The 21648-nt window shown below is 36.5% G+C and overlaps 1 protein-coding gene across 1 annotated transcript; it reads left to right on the top strand.

The window, feature by feature from the left end:
• Window positions 1–1508: 1508 nt before the first annotated feature.
• LOC119787454 (basement membrane-specific heparan sulfate proteoglycan core protein-like) lies at window positions 1509–21296 on the top strand. Its single transcript, XM_038291327.1, has 19 exons — window positions 1509–1563; window positions 1773–1889; window positions 4052–4324; window positions 5855–6115; window positions 6494–6766; window positions 8275–8535; window positions 8912–9184; window positions 9441–9701; window positions 10055–10327; window positions 11853–12104; window positions 14073–14522; window positions 16736–17008; window positions 17828–18076; window positions 18417–18533; window positions 18689–18701; window positions 18792–18874; window positions 19101–19142; window positions 19847–19906; window positions 21289–21296. Exons 1-19 carry the CDS (start codon window positions 1509–1511, stop codon window positions 21294–21296), a joined length of 3594 nt encoding a protein of 1197 aa, XP_038147255.1.
• The last annotated feature ends 352 nt before the right edge of the window (window positions 21297–21648 follow it).

Here is a 21648-nt window from a genome sequence, read left to right on the forward strand (position 1 = left end):
GCCCCACCCACAGCAAAGGGCATACTCTGGACCTTGTCGTAACTGACTCCCTTCCACTCACCAGCATCAACATATATGATGTTGGTGTCTCAGATCACCTGGCAGTTACATTTAGACTCCCCATAACCTTTTTCACCAAACCAAATCGCCATATCACTTTCAGAAACATCAAAAACAATGATTCCTCATCCTTCAACTCACATCTTCTGCACCTTTCCCCCTCTCCACTCTCATCAGCCGGTGACTTAATGGACTTTTACAACACAAGCCTCAACTTCATCCTTGATACTCATGCTCCTGTAATAACCCGGACTGTCACATTCACACGTTCCGCTCCTTGGTTTACCAAAGAGCTAAGGCAAATGAAGAGGTCTGGCCGTGTCCTGGAGCGGGCATATAAAACATCTGGCCTGACGGTGCATAAATTGGCCTACCGGGAACATTGCTGAAATTATGCAACAGCCCTCTCCAAGGCCAGGTCCAATTACTACTCCTCGCTCATCAAAAATAACCCAGGTAATTCCAGAAAACTCTTTTCCACAATCAACCATATTCTCATACCAACGGTCTCCTCCTTCTACAACCACACAGATATAAACTGCAACCGGTTTCTGGATTTCTTCATATCAAAAATAGACAGCATCCGCTCTTCACTTTCACCTTCAAACAGCACCACTATTGATACCCCTCAGACATCTCCCACACAACTCCTATCACACTTCTTTCTGCCAACGCAGCAGGAGGTCGAGAACATCATCCGCAAATCTAAACCATCCACCTGCTCTTTAGATCCCCTCCCATCCCCTCTGCTCTAAACTCACCATCAATCCATTAGTCCTCTCATAACCAAAATAATAGCCAGTTCCCTGGAAACGGGTACCATCCCATCTATCCTTATAACTGCCCTCATTAAACCCCTCCTAAAAACCCCCACCTTGGACCCTGAACCTCTGTCAAACTACAGACCCATTTCAAACCTCCCATTCATCTCCAAACTCCTAGAAAAAGTTGTTTCCACCCAGCTCCACAACCACCTTAAATGCAATAATCTGTATGAAAAATTCCAATCTGGTTTTCGTCCCTCCCACAGCACAGAAACAGCTCTCATCAGAGTCACCAGTGATCTGCTGATGGGCTCTGATTCCGGTTTCACGTCCCTCCTCATTCTTCTCGACCTCTCTGCTGCGTTTGACACAGTAGATCACCACATCCTCCTCCACCGCCTCCAGCATTTCATTGGTCTCTCTGGCACTGCCCTCCACTGGTTTCACTCCTATCTCACTGACAGGACCGAGTATGTGGCCCTGGGGGTCCCCCAGGGCTCCGTGCTTGGCCCTACCCTGTTCACCATCTACATGCTCCCCCTTAGTTGTGTCGTGGGCAGGCATGGGGTCAACTTCCATTGCTATGCTGACGACACACAACTTTGCATTAAAATGACTCCCCCCAGCTCCCCCGCCAACTCTGTCACCCGCCTCAGCTCCTGAGGGGAGGATATAAAGGCATGGATGAGTCAAAACTTCCTGCAGCTTAATGCCTCAAAAACAGAGGCCATCCAAACTGGTACTCCTCATCAACTTCATTCCTTTCCTCTCACCTCTGTTTCATTCTGTGGTCATACCATTCCCCTGTCTCCCTCTGTTACAAGCCTTGGGGTCAAGCTTGACCCCCACCTCTCCTTTGACAATCATGTCACCTCCATCTGCAAAACGTCCTTCTTTCACCTCCGTAATATTTTAAACTCCGCCCCTCCCTATCCCTCCCTGCTGCAGAGAAGCTGGTCCACGCCTTCGTCTCCTCCAGGCTGGATTACTGCAAAGCTCTCCTCATCAGGATCTCTTCAGAAGCTCCAGCACGTACAGAACAGCGCTGCCAGGGTCCTGATGAGGGTGAGGAAACACCAGCACATCATTCCCATCCTTCACACTTTACACTGGCTCCCTATTCATGCCCGTATAGAGTACAAGATTCTTCTGCACACCCATCACTGTGTGCGCGGTGCGGCCCCCACCTATCTCACTGAACTGCTCACACCACACACCTCTTCCCGGACCCGGTCAGGCCAACAGCACCGTCTGGCCCCACCCAGGACACGGTTAAAAACAATGGGAGATAGGGCCTTTGAAGCCGCAGCTCCCCGTCTTTGGAATGCTTTCCCAGACCAACTTAGGGCCGGTGGATTGTTTTAAGAAAGGATTGAAAACTTTCCTTTTTAGAAATGCCTACAATTGTTGATTTTAGATTTTTTTAATAGGCTACATATGCCTTTTAATGTATTGATTTTAATGATTGTCTTTTAACTCAGTTTTTTAGTGTTATGGTCTTTTAAATTTTTTTTAATTTTCCCTTTTTTTTAAATGTAGCACTTTGTAGCACTTTGAGATTTGAAGTCAAATGTAAAGTGCATTATAAATAAAATTCATTATTATTATTATAAGAATGAAAAATAAAACCAATGAAAACTAAGAGATAAAACTAAAACAAAACCAAAACTATGTCATTGTTATCCTATTCATTAGTTAGCTAAAGGAAATCATCAGAAGCAAGCAGATGTTCTTCAAACTGCAAACGTGAATTGTCTATGCCATGCTACAATGTCGGATTCAAAAAAACATGTTGAAATGTCTGAAAGGTCGGACACAGGCGAGAGCGTATCGGGAGATGGAGACCAACAAGACCTCCCTCATCCTTGGTCCTATCTCTAAGAATTCCTTGAAATAGTCGAAAAATTTAGCTTTCGATTCATATTGTGGCATCTGGGTGTTTTTTGTTTTTTTTAATGGTTACTTTATACTTTTATACTTTAAGTAGTTTTTGGAGCACATACTTTTTCACTTTTACTTGAGTAAAGAGGTCAAGTTGATACTTCAACTTTTACCAGAGTGTTTTTAAACTGCAGTATCTATACTTCTACTTAAGTAACAAATGTGTGGACTTTTGACACCACTGCTCTACTCTCAAAACGCATTTGATGTGAACAGCATAAAGCGTTTATATGCTCCTCTTTAATTTCATTTCTTTTCCCTAAGTGTTTAGTATTTTTTTATTTAATCAAATTACAGTTTTACTGATCAGAATGAGTACTGGAATAGATGATCACATAAAACTATGGCTTTCATATATAAGCTAGTTTTTAAGAACTTGTGTGTTTTTATCATCGAAAATGATTGTTTGTTAAAAATGTGCTTGTTTTACTAAACTCATTCTAAAATGTGTCGTCATATTTTGAGGTTTCTCTACTTTTAGGTTATCACTTGGTAACAATGACCATAATTCAGAAGCAGTTTTTTTAAGTAATACTCTGAACTGTGAACAGTTTCTAAGCCAACAGTGATGTAAGAACCCAATGAATCTGATGTATAGTGGAAACAAATTTACACTGAGATGTAAGATCTATGAATAATTAAGTTAAATACGAAACAACAGTCATTTTGTAAAGATTATTAGATAAGGTAAAGAAAGATATTTTTAACCCATCTAACAAATCCCTAACAATTCCCCTCGTAATACCTGCCTGTTTTGTGTCAAAACTAAAGTTTTCCTAAGTAGTTTATCTAATTGGGATAGTTCCTCAATCAGGATAAAAAGTCATCTTCATTACGTATATTTCAAAGATTTGGGAATGGAATGAGAGCCTTGATCTAAGAACATAGTATAATACTTTGATTAGGCTGGAGCCATGGATGTCTCCTCATTTACAAACGTGTATGATGTAATGATGTCATGATGTGGCAGACTGGAGCTGTATAAAATGCTTCTTTAACTGTGATTTGGGGCCGAATTCAATCAGATGTGAGCCCGGTTGGTAAGCTTCTGTCATTCAAAGCAACTTCTGACAAAACAATTTCTGTCAAAATCTGTTGTCAGGTCTCCAGGTAATTTAATACATTAACATTATGAAGTGTTATTTAAAGAGTTTGTCCCTAGTGATCTCTTCTCAGGAAAGTAACCAAAGATAAAAAGCTTTAAGGTGTAAACAAAGAGCTTTCCATGACATAAGACTGATGATGTGATTTTCTTTGTTTTTTTACATTTGTTTTCAACCCAACAGCAGATAAAACCAGAACCACACTGACAGCAGAGGAAACAATCATACCACTAGGGGGCAGTGTTAGACTGACCTGCTCTGTGGATGGATCTGCTGACTGGAAGTTTGACTGGTTCAGAAATGGGAAACAATATTCTGTAGACCAGACCAGAGGAAACATTGAGCCATACAGAGTCATCAGTATCTCAGAGGGAGGTCTATACAGCTGCAGAGGAGGAAGAGGAGATCCAGTTTTTACAACAGAAACAAGCAAAGAAATCTCTATTAGGAAAACTGGTGAGTTTATTGTTTAATTATGGGATAAACCAATGATCTCTTTGTATCTCAGCTATTAATCAGTGCTGTTTAAGAATCCATCAGTTCCAACAAAAGAGAGCTCGATACAAAATGAAAATTGTAATTGAGATCCAGTTTTCACAACAAAAACAAGCAATGACATTTAGATTTGGAAAACTGGTGCGTTTATTTTTTTATTCTGTTATTTATTTTCATTCTCTTATTTTAATCTGGCCAAATTAACACTCTCTTCAAATCCAAGCTATTAATCATTAGTATTATGTAATCATTTTGGTTAAAGTAAGATTTTCAATACCAAATTATTAAGCTGTTGAGAAAAGCTTTAGCAGATATAGAAATGATAGACATTAACAAAACTATGCACATAATACAGATAAACATGTTAATGTAGTTTAAAAGCTCAGATAGCAAACTGGTTATCTCTGATAACTCGAAACATTTTAGATTTAGTTTGACTTTTTGATGAACATATTATATTTTATGTGTTTATTGTAATCTACCTTCTGTTACAGTCTCTATATTGTAATGAGTGTTTGCATTCATGGTTGTTTATCCAGAGTGTCTCTGATTTTCTCTGTGATAGAAAGGTGACCTCTATCACAATAACCAGTGGAGATGAACACTAGTTCTGGAGCTATTCATGGGCCGTCTGGATGCTCAATAATGCAGATGTTTGAATCTATAAAACAAATCCCCAAAGTAACAAAGTCTAACAGATGAAAATATGATATTTAATCTACAATGGTGATTCCCAATTCTGGTATAAAGTAGATCAGAGATCTTTAATTCCAGTCCTTGAGGTCTGGTGTCCTGCTCCCTTTAAATGTGTCTCTGCTTCAACACACCTGAATTAAATGGATGAATTACCTCCTCAGTATGCAGAGAAGGGTCTGGTCCCAATGGTCACACTACACCCTACACCCCTCTGTGAACTATGTAGTTGGTCAGATTAATGTAATAGTTCTAGTGTGAAGGTAACACAATGGAGATCTGAAACAGAACTGGGAATGACTTTTACTCGGTTTTCACTGAAGCTTCAACATTTTCAAATGCAGACAGCTTTAGAAAAACAGATATTTTCAGGTCTGAAGGTGGAGAAAAGTTATAAATTCACAGACCTGGTCCAAGCAATCTGTGACACGTGATGCTAGAAAACTTCACTGAAGTGATTTAGTTCATACTGTTAGTTTATATGTTGAGAGGCTGGTAGAAATGGTTATCTCAGTGCTAGATGTGACAGCTTACTGCTTTATATCTGTCTTTCTAATTGTGTATTTTTTATATATTAGCAACGAAACGTCTTCTTGCTTCTGGGATTTAGATATTTGATCTTGTATTATTAGAAAGAAACAAATCAAGTAACATGTTTATTATTTGTATATGTATTATTTACGTATATATATATCACATGGTTGAGATTAAGTTGTTATTCAGAACAATTAATTTTCCTGTAGTTTCTGTTTAATATACATCTATATCAGTATTCTGACTGAATATCATTTATTCCAGTGTCTAAGCCCACTGTGATCCTTCAACCCAACTGGCCTCAGATATTCAGAGGAGAGAAAGTCACTCTGAGATGTGAGATCCATGGAGGTGGAGGAGCTCAGTGGACGTATGAATGGAGACCAACCAACAGAAACTCTGAAACATCCAGTGAATACAGGATCAACACAGCTACTGAATCCTACAGTGGAGAATATAGATGCAGGGCTGCAGGTGACTACCAGATAACAGACTGGAGTGATGCCTTCAGACTGACAGTTAGAGGTGAGTCAGACTGAACATGTTTAGTTTGTCTTGTTTTCATACACATTAACCTAAATAAAATATTAGGCAACTTTGTTTGATGAGTGAATGAGCCCAAATGTGAAAATACCAAACAGTAGTGTAAATATGCAGTTAGAGGCTAAAGGACATAAAATAAAGGAATATTTTTTTTCCTCCATCTACGCTTGTCCCGTTTTTAAATCTTAAAGCAGATAAAATCTATATTTCCTGTATCTCCATGCTTTAGCAATATTTCTAAGCTTTGTAACAGAAGATAAATGACTCATTCAGAGGTTAAGGAATGATTTATTTTAGTGAAGATTTTCCTAAAACAAAACTCATTCTAATGATGGTCTATTTTCTGTTTGTTTCCACCAGCAGATAAACCCACAGCCTCATTGATATCGGATCAGAGAATAATACCACTAGGGGGCAGTATAACACTGACCTGCTTTGTGTCCAGCTCTACTGACTGGAAGTTTGACTGGTTCAGAAATGGGAAACAATATTCTGTAGTCCAGACCAGAGGAAACATTGAGCCATACAGAGTCATCAGCATCTCAGAGGGAGGTCTATACAGCTGCAGAGGAGGAAGAGGAGATCCAGTTTTTACAACAGAAACAAGCAATGAATTCTCTATTAGGAAAACTGGTGAGTTTATTGTTTTATTCTGGGATAAACCAATGATCTCTTTGTATCTCAGCTATTAATCAGTGCTGTTTAAGAATCCATCTTTTCCAACAAAAGAGAGCTAGGAACTGAAAATGAAAATTGTAATTGAGATCCAGTTTTCACAACAAAAACAAGCAATGACATTTAGATTTGGAAAACTGGTGCGTTTAGTTTTTTATTCTGTTATTTATTTTCATTCTCTTATTTTAATCTGGCCAAATTAACACTCTCTTCAAATCCAAGCTATTAATCATTAGTATTATGTCATCATTTTGGTTAAAGTAAGATTTTCAATACCAAATTATTTATTAAGCTGTTGAGAAAACCTTTAGCAGACGTAGAAATGATAGACATTAACAAAACTATGCACATAATACAGATAAACATGTTAATGTAGTTTAAAAGCTCAGATAGCAAACTGGTTATCTCTGTAACTCGAAACATTTTAGATTTAGTTTGTCTGTTTAATGAACATATTATTTTTTTATGTGTTTATTGTAATCTACCTTCTGTTATAGTCTCTATATTGTATGAGTGTGTCTCTGATTTTCTCTGTGATAGAAAGGTGACCTCTATCACAATAACCAGTGGAGATGAACACTAGTTCTGGAGCTATTCATGGGCCGTCTGGATGCTCAATAATGCAGATGTTTGAATCTATAAAACAAATCCCCAAAGTAACAAAGTCTAACAGATGAAAATATGATATTTAATCTACAATGGTGATTCCCAATTCTGGCATAAAGTAGATCAGAGATCTTTAATTCTAGTCCTTGAGGTCTGGTGTCCTGCTCCCTTTAAACGTGTCTCTGCTTCAACACACCTGAATTAAATGGATGAATTACCTCCTCAGTATGAAGAGAAGGGTCTGGTCCCAATGGTCACACTACACCCTACGCCCCTCTGTGAACTATGTAGTTGGTCAGATTAATGTAATAGTTCTAGTGTGAAGGTAACACAATGGAGATCTGAAACAGAACTGGGAATGACTTTTACTCGGTTTTCACTGAAGCTTCAACATTTTCAAATGCAGACAGCTTTAGAAAAACAGATATTTTCAGGTCTGAAGGTGGAGAAAAGTTATAAATTCACAGACCTGGTCCAAGCAATCTGTGACACATGATGCTAGAAAACTTCACTGAAGTGATTTAGTTCATAATGTTAGTCTATGTGTTGAGAGGCTGGTAGAAATGGTTATCTCAGTGCTAGATGTGACAGCTTACTGCTTTATATCTGTCTTTCTAATTGTGTATTTTTTATATATTAGCAACGAAACGTCTTCTTGCTTCTGGGATTTAGATATTTGATCTTGTATTATTAGAAAGAAACAAATCAAGTAACATGTTTATTATTTGTATATATATTATTTACGTATATATATATCACATGGTTGAGATTAAGTTGTTATCCAGAACAATTAATTTTCCTGTAGTTTCTGTTTAATATACATCTATATCAGTATTCTGACTGAATATCATTTATTCCAGTGTCTAAGCCCACTGTGATCCTTCAACCCAACTGGCCTCAGATATTCAGAGGAGAGAAAGTCTCTCTGAGATGTGAGATCCATGGAGGTGGAGGAGCTCAGTGGACGTATGAATGGAGACCAACCAACAGAAACTCTGAAACATCCAGTGAATACAGGATCAACACAGCTACTGAATCCTACAGTGGAGAATATAGATGCAGGGCTGCAGGTGACTACCAGATAACAGACTGGAGTGATGCCTTCAGACTGACAGTTAGAGGTGAGTCAGACTGAACATGTTTAGTTTGTCTTGTTTTCATACACATCAACCTAATTAAAATATTAGGCAACTTTGTTTGATGATTGAATGAGCCCCAATGTGAAAATACCAAACAGTAGTGTAAATTTGCCGTTAGAGGCTAAAGGACATAAAATAAAGGAAGTTTTTTTCCTCCATCTACACTTGTCCTGTTGATAAACCTTAAAGCAGATCAAATCTATATTTCCTGTATCTCCATGCTTTAACAATATTTCTAAGCTTTGTAACAGAAGATAAATGACTCATTCAGAGGTTAAGGACTGATTTATTTCAGTGAAGATTTTCCTAAACCAAAACTCATTCTAATGATGGTCTATTTTCTGTTTGTTTCCACCAGCAGATAAACCCACAGCCTCATTGATATCGGATCAGAGAATAATACCACTAGGGGGCAGTATAACACTGACCTGCTATGTGTCCAGCTCTACTGGCTGGAAGTTTGACTGGTTCAGAAATGGGCAACAATATTCTGTAGATCAGACCAGAAGAAACATTGAGCCATACGGAGTCATCAGCATCTCAGAGGGAGGTCTATACAGCTGCAGAGGAGGAAGAGGAGATCCAGTTTTTACAACAGAAACAAGCAATGAAATCTCTATTAGGAAAACTGGTGAGTTTAGCTCTACATTTTAGAAAAATGCTTTTTCAACTCTCATCTATTTATCAGGGATGTTTAAGTATTCATTTTTTGATATTAATGAGAGCTTTGAATAAAATAAAAAAACAATAATTATATGATGGTAGCTCCATTAGCTGATTGATTGAATTTGAAATATTTTATTTACATTTCAATGGTAGCAATGAAGATAATTCAGGAAAGACATTTTTATGTAACACTCTAACAAACAAATAATTATTGTGAACAGTCTCTAAGCCAACAGTGATCCAACAACCCAGTGGGTCTGATGTATACAGAGGAGAGAAAGTCACTCTGAGATGTGAGATTTATGGAGGTGGAGGAGCTCAGTGGACGTATGAATGGAGAACAACCAGCGGAAACTCTCCAACATCCAGTGAATACGGGATCAACAGAGTCTCTACGTCTGACAGTGCAGAATACAGCTGTAGGGCTGAAGGAGATCATCAGATAACAGAATGGAGTGATGCTTTAACACTGGCAGTGAGATGTGAGGAAAATGTAAAATATTTCCTTATTGTTTTGATCTTAAATAAATAATTAAACAGGTATTCCTGTTACTATTGACCACAGAGTAAAGCAATGTTTAAAACATAATGTTATATGTTAAAAATTGTAAAAACTTAACTTCAATAAATGCAAAATAAACTAACTTTAATCTATATTCTGAGAGTATATTTAGTTTCATTTTCTATTATGAATGATTAAATTAAATATAAAATGACAGTCATTTTATAAAGATTCTTAGATGTGGTTAAAATGTATTTATTCTTTTTCTTTTTTTTCAACAAATGTAAGGCTTATGATGTGATATTTATTTACCTTTTGTTTGCAACCTAACAGCAGATAAACCCAGAGCCACACTGAGAGCAGAGAAAACAACGATACCACTAGGGGGCAGTGTTAGACTGACCTGCTCTGTGGATGGATCTGCTGACTGGAAGTTTGACTGGTTCAGAAATGGGCAACAATATTCCGTAGTCCAGACCAGAGGAAACATTGAGCCATACAGAGACATCAGCATCTCAGAGGGAGGTCTATACAGCTGCAGAGGAGGAAGAGGAGATCCAGTTTTTACAACAGAAACAAGCAATGAAACCTCTATTAGGAAAACTGGTGAGTTTGTTGCCTTTTTACATCTTGAAACTGTTTAACCAGGAAACTTTATTTCTGTTCTCCATCTGTTGATATTTGGTGCATGAAGAGTTTGTGATTTATTATCTTATTTTGGAATAAACAACAGAGAATTACAGGGGAAGAGCTGAATCATTATAAAAACAAACAGTAAATGCCTCTTTGAATCTTTATCACAGTGGAATACATTTTTTTCTGACAACTAGAAGCATTTCAGATACAGTTTGTCTGTTTGATGAAAATATTATTTCTTAAATGTTTATTGTAGTCTGCCCTCAAAAGAAGACTCTCTACTGGTTTTTGGTTATTGTATGAGTGTTTGCATTCATGATTGTTTATCCAGTGTGTCTCTGATTTTCTCTGTGATAGAAAGGTGACCTCTATCACAATAACTACTGGAGATGGATTCTAGTTCTGGAGCTTCTATCTATAAAATAAATCTCCAAAGTAACAAAGTCTAACAGATGAAAATATGATATTTAATCCATGAAGGAGATTCCCAATTCTGGCATAAAGTAGATCACAGATCTTTAATTCCAGTCCTTGAGGTCTGGTGTCCTGCTCCCTTTAAATGTGTCGCTGCTTCAAACACCTAAATTAAATAGATGAATTATCTCCTCAGTGTGCAGAGAAGGGTCTGGTCCCAATGTCCACACTACACCCTACACCCCTCTGTGAACTATGTAGTTGGTCAGATTGATGTAAGAGTTCTAGTGTGAAGGTAACACAATGGAGAACTGAAACAACTGGGAATGACTTTCACTGCCCCCCATCATCCTCATGGTTTAACCTCAACAACAATTTGTCTAGATCAATTTAAAACCACACATGCAGGGAAAGGACAGAGTTCATTTACTTCAGTTTAGTTCATGAAACTCTTGTGGGTAAAAAACGATCTGTAGCTTTAGCAGAGAGGTCACCGTTCAGAAAACTCCTGAGTTTAGGTCTTTATTCTAGAATGAAAAAAGACTTCTTATGAATAAAGGACAAATTTCCAGCAAAACTAAAAAAAAAAAAACAACAACTTTATTTTCACTCTAACAAATTCAAACCAAATTCAGACAGCTTTAGTAAAAACAGATATTTCCAGGTCTGAAGGTAGAGAAAAGTTCTAACCTCAGACATAATAACTGGTCCAAGTAATCTGTGACTCATGATCTAGAAAACTTCCTACAATTTATGGGGTCAGATATTAAAATGATTTGAGTTTATATGTTGACAGGCTGGTAGAAATGGTTATCTCTGTATTCAATGTGATTTCTTGCTGCTATATATCTGTCTCTCTAATTCCTAATGTTGTTAAGCTATGAAACATCTTCTGGCTTTTGGGATTTCGATAAATGTTGTAGTGTTATTAGAAAGAAACAAATTAAATAGATAAGATTTTTTATTTCTATCACTCCTTAATGAGGGAGTATTATTTTTAATCCATATCAATTAAGTTTACTGTATTTTTTTATTTTTATACATTTCTATCAGATTTCTAACTTTATATTATTCATTCCAGTCTCTAAGCCCACTGTGATCCTTCAATCCAACTGGTCCCAGATATTCAGAGGAGAGAAAGTCACTCTGAGATGTGAGATCCATGGAGATGGAGGAACTCAGTGGACGTATGAATGGAGACCAACCAGCAGAAACTCTCCAACATCCAGTGAATACAGGATCACTGCAGCTGACAGTGGAGAATATGAATGCAGGGCTAGAGGAGACTACCAGATAACAGACTGGAGTGATGCCTTCAGACTCACAGTTAGAGGTGAGTCAGGCTGTCGTCTATAAAGACCTGAAATGAACTATTTAATTTATATTATTCTAATCTATAAAAAAACAGCTGAGCATTTTTTCATATTTTTCCAGAATGAGAAAATGTCACACATGAGTGTAAATATTCTGTTAGAATATAATATATTCTGCCAGAAAATATTATAGAAAATACAAATTCTGTTTATTCAGGAATAATCTGTGGAAAACTTTAAGAAATGTTTAAGATTTCTGAGAAAATAAAATGGTTTGTTAGTATATAGGCAGGCTCTACAAATATTTGCTTACTGAAATTTAGTACACTTTTAAGGTATCTATACTTTACTCCATTACATTTTTTTTTCTTCCTACTTCTGACTTTTAATCATTACATTTTCGCATAAATATCTGTACTGTCTATTCCTTACATTTTTAAAACAAACGTTACTCGTTACTCTTGGCTTTGGTTTAATGCAGAGGTCACGGATTAGCGGACCGCGGTCCGGAGTTAAGCCGAAAAGAGCATGTCTTCCGAGATATGCATCCCCAGCCACGGGGCACGGCTGGCTCTGTACAACTGCGACTATCGACGAGGAAAATGGATTAAAATATGACAAATCGAGCTACTTGTTTTTATATTAATAATATAAAAACATTTAAATACACCTCTCGTGGGGAAAAAAATTTGGTTATTTGGCAGATTCATTTACAAAACTACGGGTGTTATGAACAACATTAAATCTAAAGATTTTGTCCAAGGTACGGCTGATTTATGTGTTGCAGTCTCTTGTTATTCACACACAACAATAAACAGTGATAGCTGATGGGAGTTTGAAAACTGCAAAGCTTTGTCTTAAACGGAAACAGACCAGACCAGTGTGATGCATTCGCAAGCGTCAGATAGCTATGGTGCAGTATTTATTCAGAAACATTGTGGGCTTTCTTACAATACTGAATGCTCTATAATTGTATTTGTTATTTTTTGATTATGCACATTTTATATCTTTTTATTCTAAAAAAAAATCTATAATATTACAGCAGCAAATTAACAAAGGTTTACAAAAGCCTGTTTAAAAGCTCCAAATGAGGCTTCAGATCACGCAGCGACAATAACGCTGGCATTGTTTTAAATGGTAGAATTTGCATTTACTGACCCTTTTCCTTTACCTACTGATGGATATACAGGAATACAGTCATACAAGTGTCAACTCCTCTCAGATAGCACAGGATGCAATATTTTACAATTTCAATTTTTTTTCTTAAATTCAATGTATAACATGAATGCATAAATACCTCATTTTATTTCAGTGTTAAATTTTGTTTAAGTAACAGATCATTAAAAATGTCTCTGGACCTTTACTGGTTGATGATTTTCTTTATTCGGGCCCCGCTGATTTTTAATTGGTTACCCCTGGTTTAATGTTTATAAATATTTATTTCATATCATGTGCGCCATCCAATGCAGATCATTGGCGCCATCCACATCTAGTGAAAACTAGTGCAATTGGATGAATCATATGACGCAAACATTCATTGGTTAGCTATTTGTCAAATTTGTGCTGACGCCAAAGAAAATCATTAGAAGCAAGCAGGTGTTCTTCAAACTGCAAACGTGAATTCTCTATCCCATGCTACAATGTAGGATTCAGAAAAAGATGTCGAAATGTGTGAAAGGTCAGAAGCAGGCCAGAGCCTATCGGGAGATGGAGACGGTGACCAACAGACCTCCCTCATCCTTGGCCCTATATCAAAGAATTTTTCGAAATAGTTGAAAAATTGATAATTCAATTCATTTACTTTAGAGTTACTTTATACTTCAATGCTTTAAGTAGTTTTTGGAGCACATACTTTTTCGCTTTTACTTGAGTAAAGAGGTCAACTTGGTACTTTAACTGTTACCAGATTGTTTTTAAACTGCAGTATCTATACTACCGTATATAGGCTGGATCTAACCATTATTTTTCACCATCTGTGTCTCCATCAGATAAACCTCAGCCTGTCCTCTCTGTGTCTCCATCAGATAAACCTCAGCCTGTCCTCTCTGTGTCTCCATCAGATAAACCTCAGCCTGTCCTCTCTGTGTCTCCATCAGATAAACCTCAGCCTGTCCTCTCTGTGTCTCCATCAGATAAACCTCAGCCTGTCCTCTCTGTGTCTCCATCATGGCTGAGTCCTGGAGCCTCAGTGACTCTGAGCTGTGGGGGGTTGGAGCATCCATCTGCAGGATGGAGGTTCTTCTGGTATAAAGTGGTTCCAGCTAAATCCAGCAGCTCCTACAGCTTAGAGCTGCTGACTGACAGAACCAACTGGACTGAACAGAACTCCTACCTCATTAATGGACAGAATCACTCAGCAGGATATGTGTGCAGAGCAGGAAGAGGAGAACCAGTGTTTTACACTGAATACAGTGAAGCAAAGTTTGTCTGGTCTGCAGGTCAGTTTATCTCTGTTCCTTCAAGGATCCTTGTGTTTTAAATTTTTATTATTTTTCAACAATTTGCATTTCACCTATAATGCTGTCCATTATATTTAGAATCAGCTCAGGTTTGTCAGAGTTTATCTGAAGTCTCCTTCATGTTTTATCAGCTTCTTCTCATCTACCTGCAGTCCATCAGTTTAAGTCTAAGTGTATGTCTACATTCAGGGGCTGCATTGCTTGAAGGCAGCAATTCTAGGCTGATTCTGTCCTTTTTTCACCAAGATTCCTTAAAAATTAAGTGGGCAACAATAGCAGATGGCCAAGGTGAACAACAGAACAACACAATTGTGAATTAAACTTTAAAAAATGCTTTCTGTTTACCAAGATAAACTTTTCAGATTTTCCTAGGTGGAAATGTAGTTTTGTAAACCTCATATATTATCCATTTTATTATTATAGCCTAGTCAGACTAGCTGTGAGTGCAGCAAACTGGAATCTTAACTAAGAAGTGAAAATTCTCAGTCATCTGGGTCACGACAACCACAAAAAACACAAAACCAGCTTAAATCAGAGGCAACCGGACTTTTGCTCAGTTTTTATTAAAACATTTGAACATTTATGAATCTTTGTCAATTCTGTCGGCTCGCCCTAAAGCAGTTTCTCAGGACTTCTATAATAAATTATCATTTTCTTTTTAGTTGAATATATAATTATATACAACCTAAAGACCTTGGTGGCTCCACGGTTGTGCTCCCCATCAAGTTTGAAGCAAAAATTTTGCAGGTAGATTGAAAGGAAACCTATAAAACCTGTAGGCCCTGAAGGAGCCTTCAGTTTAACTCCACCCCTGATGCCAAAACAGTGCCAACCTGCATTGCCATGGTAACTGAAAGTTATGAGGGGCCAAAGACAACTGCAGCCACTCTAAAAGCTCTAGTTATAAAAAAAAAAAAAAAATCAACTTTAAAAGGTCCTATTATTTTTTTTTATTTTTTGTAGTTTATATGCTGGGTATTTCAAAGACAGTGTTTGATTTTATGATGTTACATTCTATAATGCCAATATCTTTTTTAGAGTCAATGTTAGCTGTCAATGCTTCAGCTTCATACTTGTGAACCAGTTCTGATTACTTTAAGCTTCATTTTAACACACAGAAAGGTGGCCATGTTACTCTGGTTCTCAAATCAATCCAATGGCCTTCTCTACAATTATCTGAAGATTTTAGTGGTTATTAGGTCTTCATTGCCTTGGTCCCCATACCTTAGTGACTACCTGGTTGGTCCCACCTAGATCATTAAGGTCATCCAGTGGTAATCTACTGCTGATACTAAAGGGTAGAGGCTGCATTTACCTATTATTATATTAGAGCTCTGGAACTTTAAGACTGTGAGACTTTTGTCACTTTAAATAAGGAGAATATCAAAAAATGCAATTAGATTTTAATTCACTGTAGTTAGTTTTTATTTTTGTCTTTCATTCCTTAGATTTTAGCACCTCTGCTTGAAGGGAGGCTGTCACATACTATGGCTCTACACATTCTACACCAGTAACTTTGGTTGTTTACAAAGACTTTTGGAATAAATTATGGTGCCTTGTTGGCTTATTGTATTTTATTTCTGCCTTTTCTCTTTGTATTTATCACAATTTATTTTAAACTTATGTCTTCTCAATATTTACTATAACAAGATCATGTTATCAGACATACAGTATTATCCATTTGCGCAATGAGTAAACCAGAGAGTAATGGAATAAAGCAACCAGAGATGTGAAAAGAAAGAGAGAAAGTCCAGATCAAGTGTGAAAAGCAGAACAAAATGTTTGATGCCAAGAGGGAAACAGCTGAGTAGCGCTTAGAATAAATATGAACTTTGGTTTTCACTGAGGCAGGAGCTGAAGCTGCCAGAGTTTGTTAGATGATGGTGAGGCTGCACAGCAGAGTTTATGTCTATTGATCGCAATTGGTAAGAAAATCTCTTCATGCTCAAAAAGAACAAAGTAAACACTATCAGGATGAATGCTTGGCATCTATTGCTTTGTTTTAACATGAATATCTGAGGTTTAGGGTCTTTGCTATTAAAGGTGATTAGGCCCCTTTGATGTTTATCTTTCTGTAAATCACTTCTTTTTACAATCCATTTAAATTAGAGCACATTTTTCAACATAACTTAAAAAAAAGATGCAATGCAAATATTTAATTATGTGTTATTTTCATGGGGTTTTTTTTTCAGACGCTCATCCAGCTGCTTCTCTCTCAGTGACTCCAGACAGAGTTCAACATTTTACCTATCAGTCTGTCACTCTGAGCTGTAGTGGGAACAACACTGAGTGGAGAATGAGGAGGTTTACAGAAACAGGTGGACTATCAGACATTCACTGCTCCAACTGGGGGACAATGACTGGGTCCTTATGTTCTATAAACACAGACTGGTCTCACAGTGGAGTGTACTGGTGTGAGTCTGGATCAGGAGATTTTAGCAACGCAGTCAACATCACTGTACAGGGTAGGTTATGATTTATATTTACTTTCACATTTTCCTGTGTTTCCACATACTATAAAAGCTGCAGTTACTGTGAACATAACATTAATATCCAGAGACTGATATGTTGTATTTGCTCTGCAAGAAAACTTAGAAGTAAATAAATAAAAAAGGAGGCGAAATATTTTCTTCCTGCAAAATCCTTCAACTCAGCTTCCTTCTTTCACTTTTCTGTTTTTCCAACATGTGGCTTCATGTGTTTAAGTAAATGTTTGCTCCAAGGTAGTTTTGAAGCATAAACAACAGATTAATCCTCCACCTATAAAACAGATAACATGAAGCATTTAGTTTATAATAGATCAATAGAGGAGAGTTGCTGTTACTTTATTAGAGTAAATAACAGTTCACAGTAAATTACAAATCACAAAAGTACATAAGTCTCAGAGAAACAAAGCTAGGTTAGACTCAGCTAATCTTAGCTTGGCTAGAGTACCCAAAACTGGCAAACCCTCTGGCGTCGAGGTAGTGACAGCCCACTGCTCAAATACTCCTCCAGATAATGGTCTAATGAGCCGCAGGTGTGCAGGGAGGGAAAATGAAGACAGGGCACCTCCTGGTGGTGGAGAAAAGGAAACAAACAAACAGACCACACAAACTGGATTCTTAACATTCAGAACAATTCATAATTTCTGAGAATCTGAGATTCTTGTATTGTTAGTAAAAGCTGCTATGTCCATTACCTTGGTTTAACTTCTAGTGATAAAATGCTAATTTTCAAATATGCAGATAATTATAAACCGGCTGATTGCTGACCAAAACCTGATTATCTTGACTGTTTCACAGATAAACATTATAGTATTATCCTGGTGAGCCCCGTCCATCCTGTGACTGAGGGAGATCCTGTTACTCTGAGCTGCGGAAATAAAGAACAAAAACTTCTCTCCAATGTGTTTTTCTATCACAATAACAAACTGATCCACAATGACAGCAGAGAGGAGCTGAACATCTATGCAGTGTCAAAGTCAGATGAAGGTTTCTACAAGTGTGAACATTCAGGAAAGGAGTCACCAGAGAGCTGGATGGCTGTTAGAGGTGAGAGGATGAAAACATTTGATGCAGTTGATTCACTAAAGCTTTGTTTTCAAGGAAAGTATAAATCCCCTGATTTTCTTGTAATTGTATTTATCTGATCTTTAATAACAAAAAAGCAGGCAAGAAATGGTCACAGTAAAACAAAAAAACAAAAACTTTAATGATAATGTATTCCTGTAAATACTGATACACTAAATATATGGCAGGAAGAATATCGTGTCAGGAATGAATGGCTGTCAGGGTGGTTGTTTTAAATAGGCACTGTTACAGTGTATTCTGTTCTTTAATTTATTGTCAGTGTAAATTATGCTTTCTTATATTTAATTTTTCTTTGTTACAGTGTCTCTGTCCAGTCCTGTTGACTCTTCATTTGCTGTGCTGATGATTGTTGGACCATTTATAGGAATAATTCTCATTATCTTGCTGCTGCTGTTGTGGTGCTACACACGGTTCAAAGGTGAGACGCTTCTTCCTCTCATACTGTGGTGGACTATGTCGTGAATTAAATACTTAAACAACTAAATAATTTAAATCTATTTCACTGCTTTGACAAAACTGAGAAAGGAAATAATTTGTATCACAATACAATAAATTCCCTCTTTTTGTCCACAGATTTCTGCATCAGGCCAGTACATCAGTGTTCACTTTCCTCTGATCTTAACATTCATCATCATCTATACTTTGAATTTAAGTTTAACTTTTAATTATAATTTAGGTCAGAAAGCAACAGTCAGAGCTCCACCACCAATCATGGAGTCAACCAGACAGACAGCCAAGTTTACAGCTCTCTGCTGCACGGTTAGTAGCTTTGTATTTGATTTAGACTTTGAAATAACTTCCTGAAATCTTTGATTTAATAAATATTTATCAAAACACCCAATATTGGAGTTTGTTGTATGAATAAAGGAAAATGGTTAAACCTGGTTTACACCTGAATTTAATTAAAATTGAAATCTAAATGTTTGAGTATAAAATATAAAACATGTTTCCTTTACTCTGACTTTGACCTATTTTTGTTTTGCAGGTGATGTTGAGTATGAGTCATTTCACCGGGCCACAATCAAAGGTAAACTATATTTCTTGAAGCAGTCAGAGATGCAAAAACTGGCTGATTTCAGTTGACAGATTTTAATGCTTTGAAATATTATATCTTTATTAGGTATTTCTTTAATAATTTCAAAGTTCTTATTTAATGAGCTTCAACATGAAAATAAAAGTTTCTCTAACACATTAAAAGTATGAAGAGATGTACTGTATATTTTTAGATCTGAATACTTCTGCCGAGTTCCTATAAAATACCTTGCAAGAAAGTTGAATTGTCGTGAGATATGTGAATTCACACACTCATTAAAATACATCTTGCCAGGAGCAAAAACACGCCTTAATTCAGAATGTTTCTGACCAATGAAATGCAGTGATATGTGTGACATAAAACATGTCAATCAGAGGCAGACGGTTGAAGCAAAACAAACCTGGATGTGTCAGTGTTAGCTGGAAGACCCCACTGATCTCTTTATTCACTGAATAGCCAATTGGCCGTTGCGTGTTGCGTGTTCCCCCTGACCAGATTTCCTAAGAGTTTGATTATTCAGCTAACTCCGCCAGCTGTAAAACAAAACTCGACATGGGAGTCAGGGGCCCAATCATCTCATAGAATTGTACTCAATTGTTTGCTTGTGAAAACCAGAATCAGCGGCTATGAGAAAAGATGTTTTAACATTTTTCACCTTTAGATATTCTTTTCTTTGTTAATTTTTGTATCATTAACAGGGAGCCCTGATGACCCAGATGAGGATCCTGTTTACAGTAATATTGAAGCAGAAACCACAGGTGGGTGCTTTCAGCTCCAACAGCAGTATTACTTAAAAAAAAAAGAAAAGGTAATTGGTTATGGTTACTAGTTAGTTCTTAACAAAGTAACTAAGTTAGTTACCTAGTTACTGCATAATCACAGTAACAAGTTACTGGTAAAAGTACTTATGCATCATACTTTTTTTGATAAAAAATTTTGAAGACTTTGAAAAAGTTTCCTGTTAACTAAGCTTTAAATACAACACAATACAAATTCAGTGATGAAATATAGGAAGTTTGATAATAAAAACGCACTCTCACCTAAGGCTTGAATATTCTTGCACTGATGACTGATTAAAGGCTGGTTAAATAGCGGCTGAAGCAGGTTGATCAGATGAACGGTCATGAGAACTGGGCGGAGCTAAGAAGGCGAATGAAATGAGTAATCAGGCTAGTTATCAGCACCAAGAAAATAACAATTTAGTCATTTTTAATTTATTTATACCTTTTCAGTTTTGTGTTATTTGAATTACTAGTGGAAATGTATCATTTTCTTTAATGGGAGGGTATGTACATTTTTAAGCACAACTATATGAATCTAAAAAGTTATGCTTTTCAAGTCATTTAACAAAAATAAAATGATCTGCAACTAAATCTAACAGCATCAAATAACCATTCCTGCAAAAAAATAAAAAACCAAAAAGATAAATCATAATGTGCAAGTCTAGTATTTCTCTGTGAAAAAATAGTATAGTAGTAACAGAAACTAATTCAGCAAAGCATAGAAAGTTAAAAGCAACATCTGGGCAGCCACATGTCAGTCTGTTGCTGGTGGTTAGATGATATGAGGAGCTTCTTTAGATTAGAGATGCTTCTAACTGACATATAAAGTCTTTGTTCCCACTCATAATGAGCAATTAGATATTATATATATAGCCTTTAACTTCAGCGAGCAATTAGAGGAACTCTGTCAGTGAATCAGTGGCTCTGAGCCATCATCTCTCTTCTCTGTTTTTTTTCAAAGGATGAGGAACTTGTTATTCTTTGGAAAAATACTGAGATCTTGTTTTTTCTTAAAATTGAGTGAATGCTAAAAGACAATTCACCATAATGAAAAAGAAAAAAATTTACCGAAAGGTATATATGTTTGCAATGTTTGTAAATATAATAATATGGTCCTTCTATATAATCTATAATTCTTAAAGCTGTATAATTAGATATTTTTTCTGATTGTTTACTGATGCACATTAATAGTAACAGTTTTCCCCTTCTTAGCAATGAGCATAAAAGTATTTAAAATATAGCAAGTCTTTTAAAATGAGCAAAGTTGTCAAACTCTCCTAATATACGGTGATGGCTGCAAAAAATGAAGGCGAAAAAGAAACATTTTCAATCTTTTTATTCTTTTCTCTTCTTTACAGGAATGTAGAGTCCAGAAGCAACACATGGAGCGGTTTATTCTATGAAACACATTGAAAACAATAACAGACGTACACAGATGTTGGAACAACTATAAACATTTTTTATTTGTGGATTTTAATACTTGACACAGTTTTTTTTCTTTTGTGGTATTCTGTCTTTTATCAGTGCAGCAACACAATGTTTCACATAAAAATGTGTTTATTTCAGATATTTTATCTTAGTATCAGCTTTTTAATTAAATAAAGAAACTTCAAGATCAACAACAGTCAGTAACAATCAGTATATATATATATTTTTTTAAGTACACATATATTATGAAACATTTAGCTTGGATATAAATATATTGCTTTGTTTTGCTT

This window comes from Cyprinodon tularosa, unplaced genomic scaffold (genome assembly GCF_016077235.1).
Source record: "Cyprinodon tularosa strain WSP-4 unplaced genomic scaffold, ASM1607723v1 ctg299, whole genome shotgun sequence".
Classification (NCBI taxonomy): Eukaryota; Metazoa; Chordata; class Actinopteri; order Cyprinodontiformes; family Cyprinodontidae; genus Cyprinodon; species Cyprinodon tularosa.

Coding starts and splice junctions, on each gene's coding strand:
- LOC119787454 (XM_038291327.1), top strand. CDS start 1,509: ATGAGTCAAAACTTCCTGCAGCTTAATGCCTCAAAAACAGAGGCCATC. Junction 6,767..8,274: donor ATTCTCTATTAGGAAAACTG/GTGAGTTTATTG, acceptor CATTTATTCCAG/TGTCTAAGCCCACTGTGATC. Junction 18,875..19,100: donor TTACAGCTCTCTGCTGCACG/GTTAGTAGCTTT, acceptor TTTGTTTTGCAG/GTGATGTTGAGTATGAGTCA.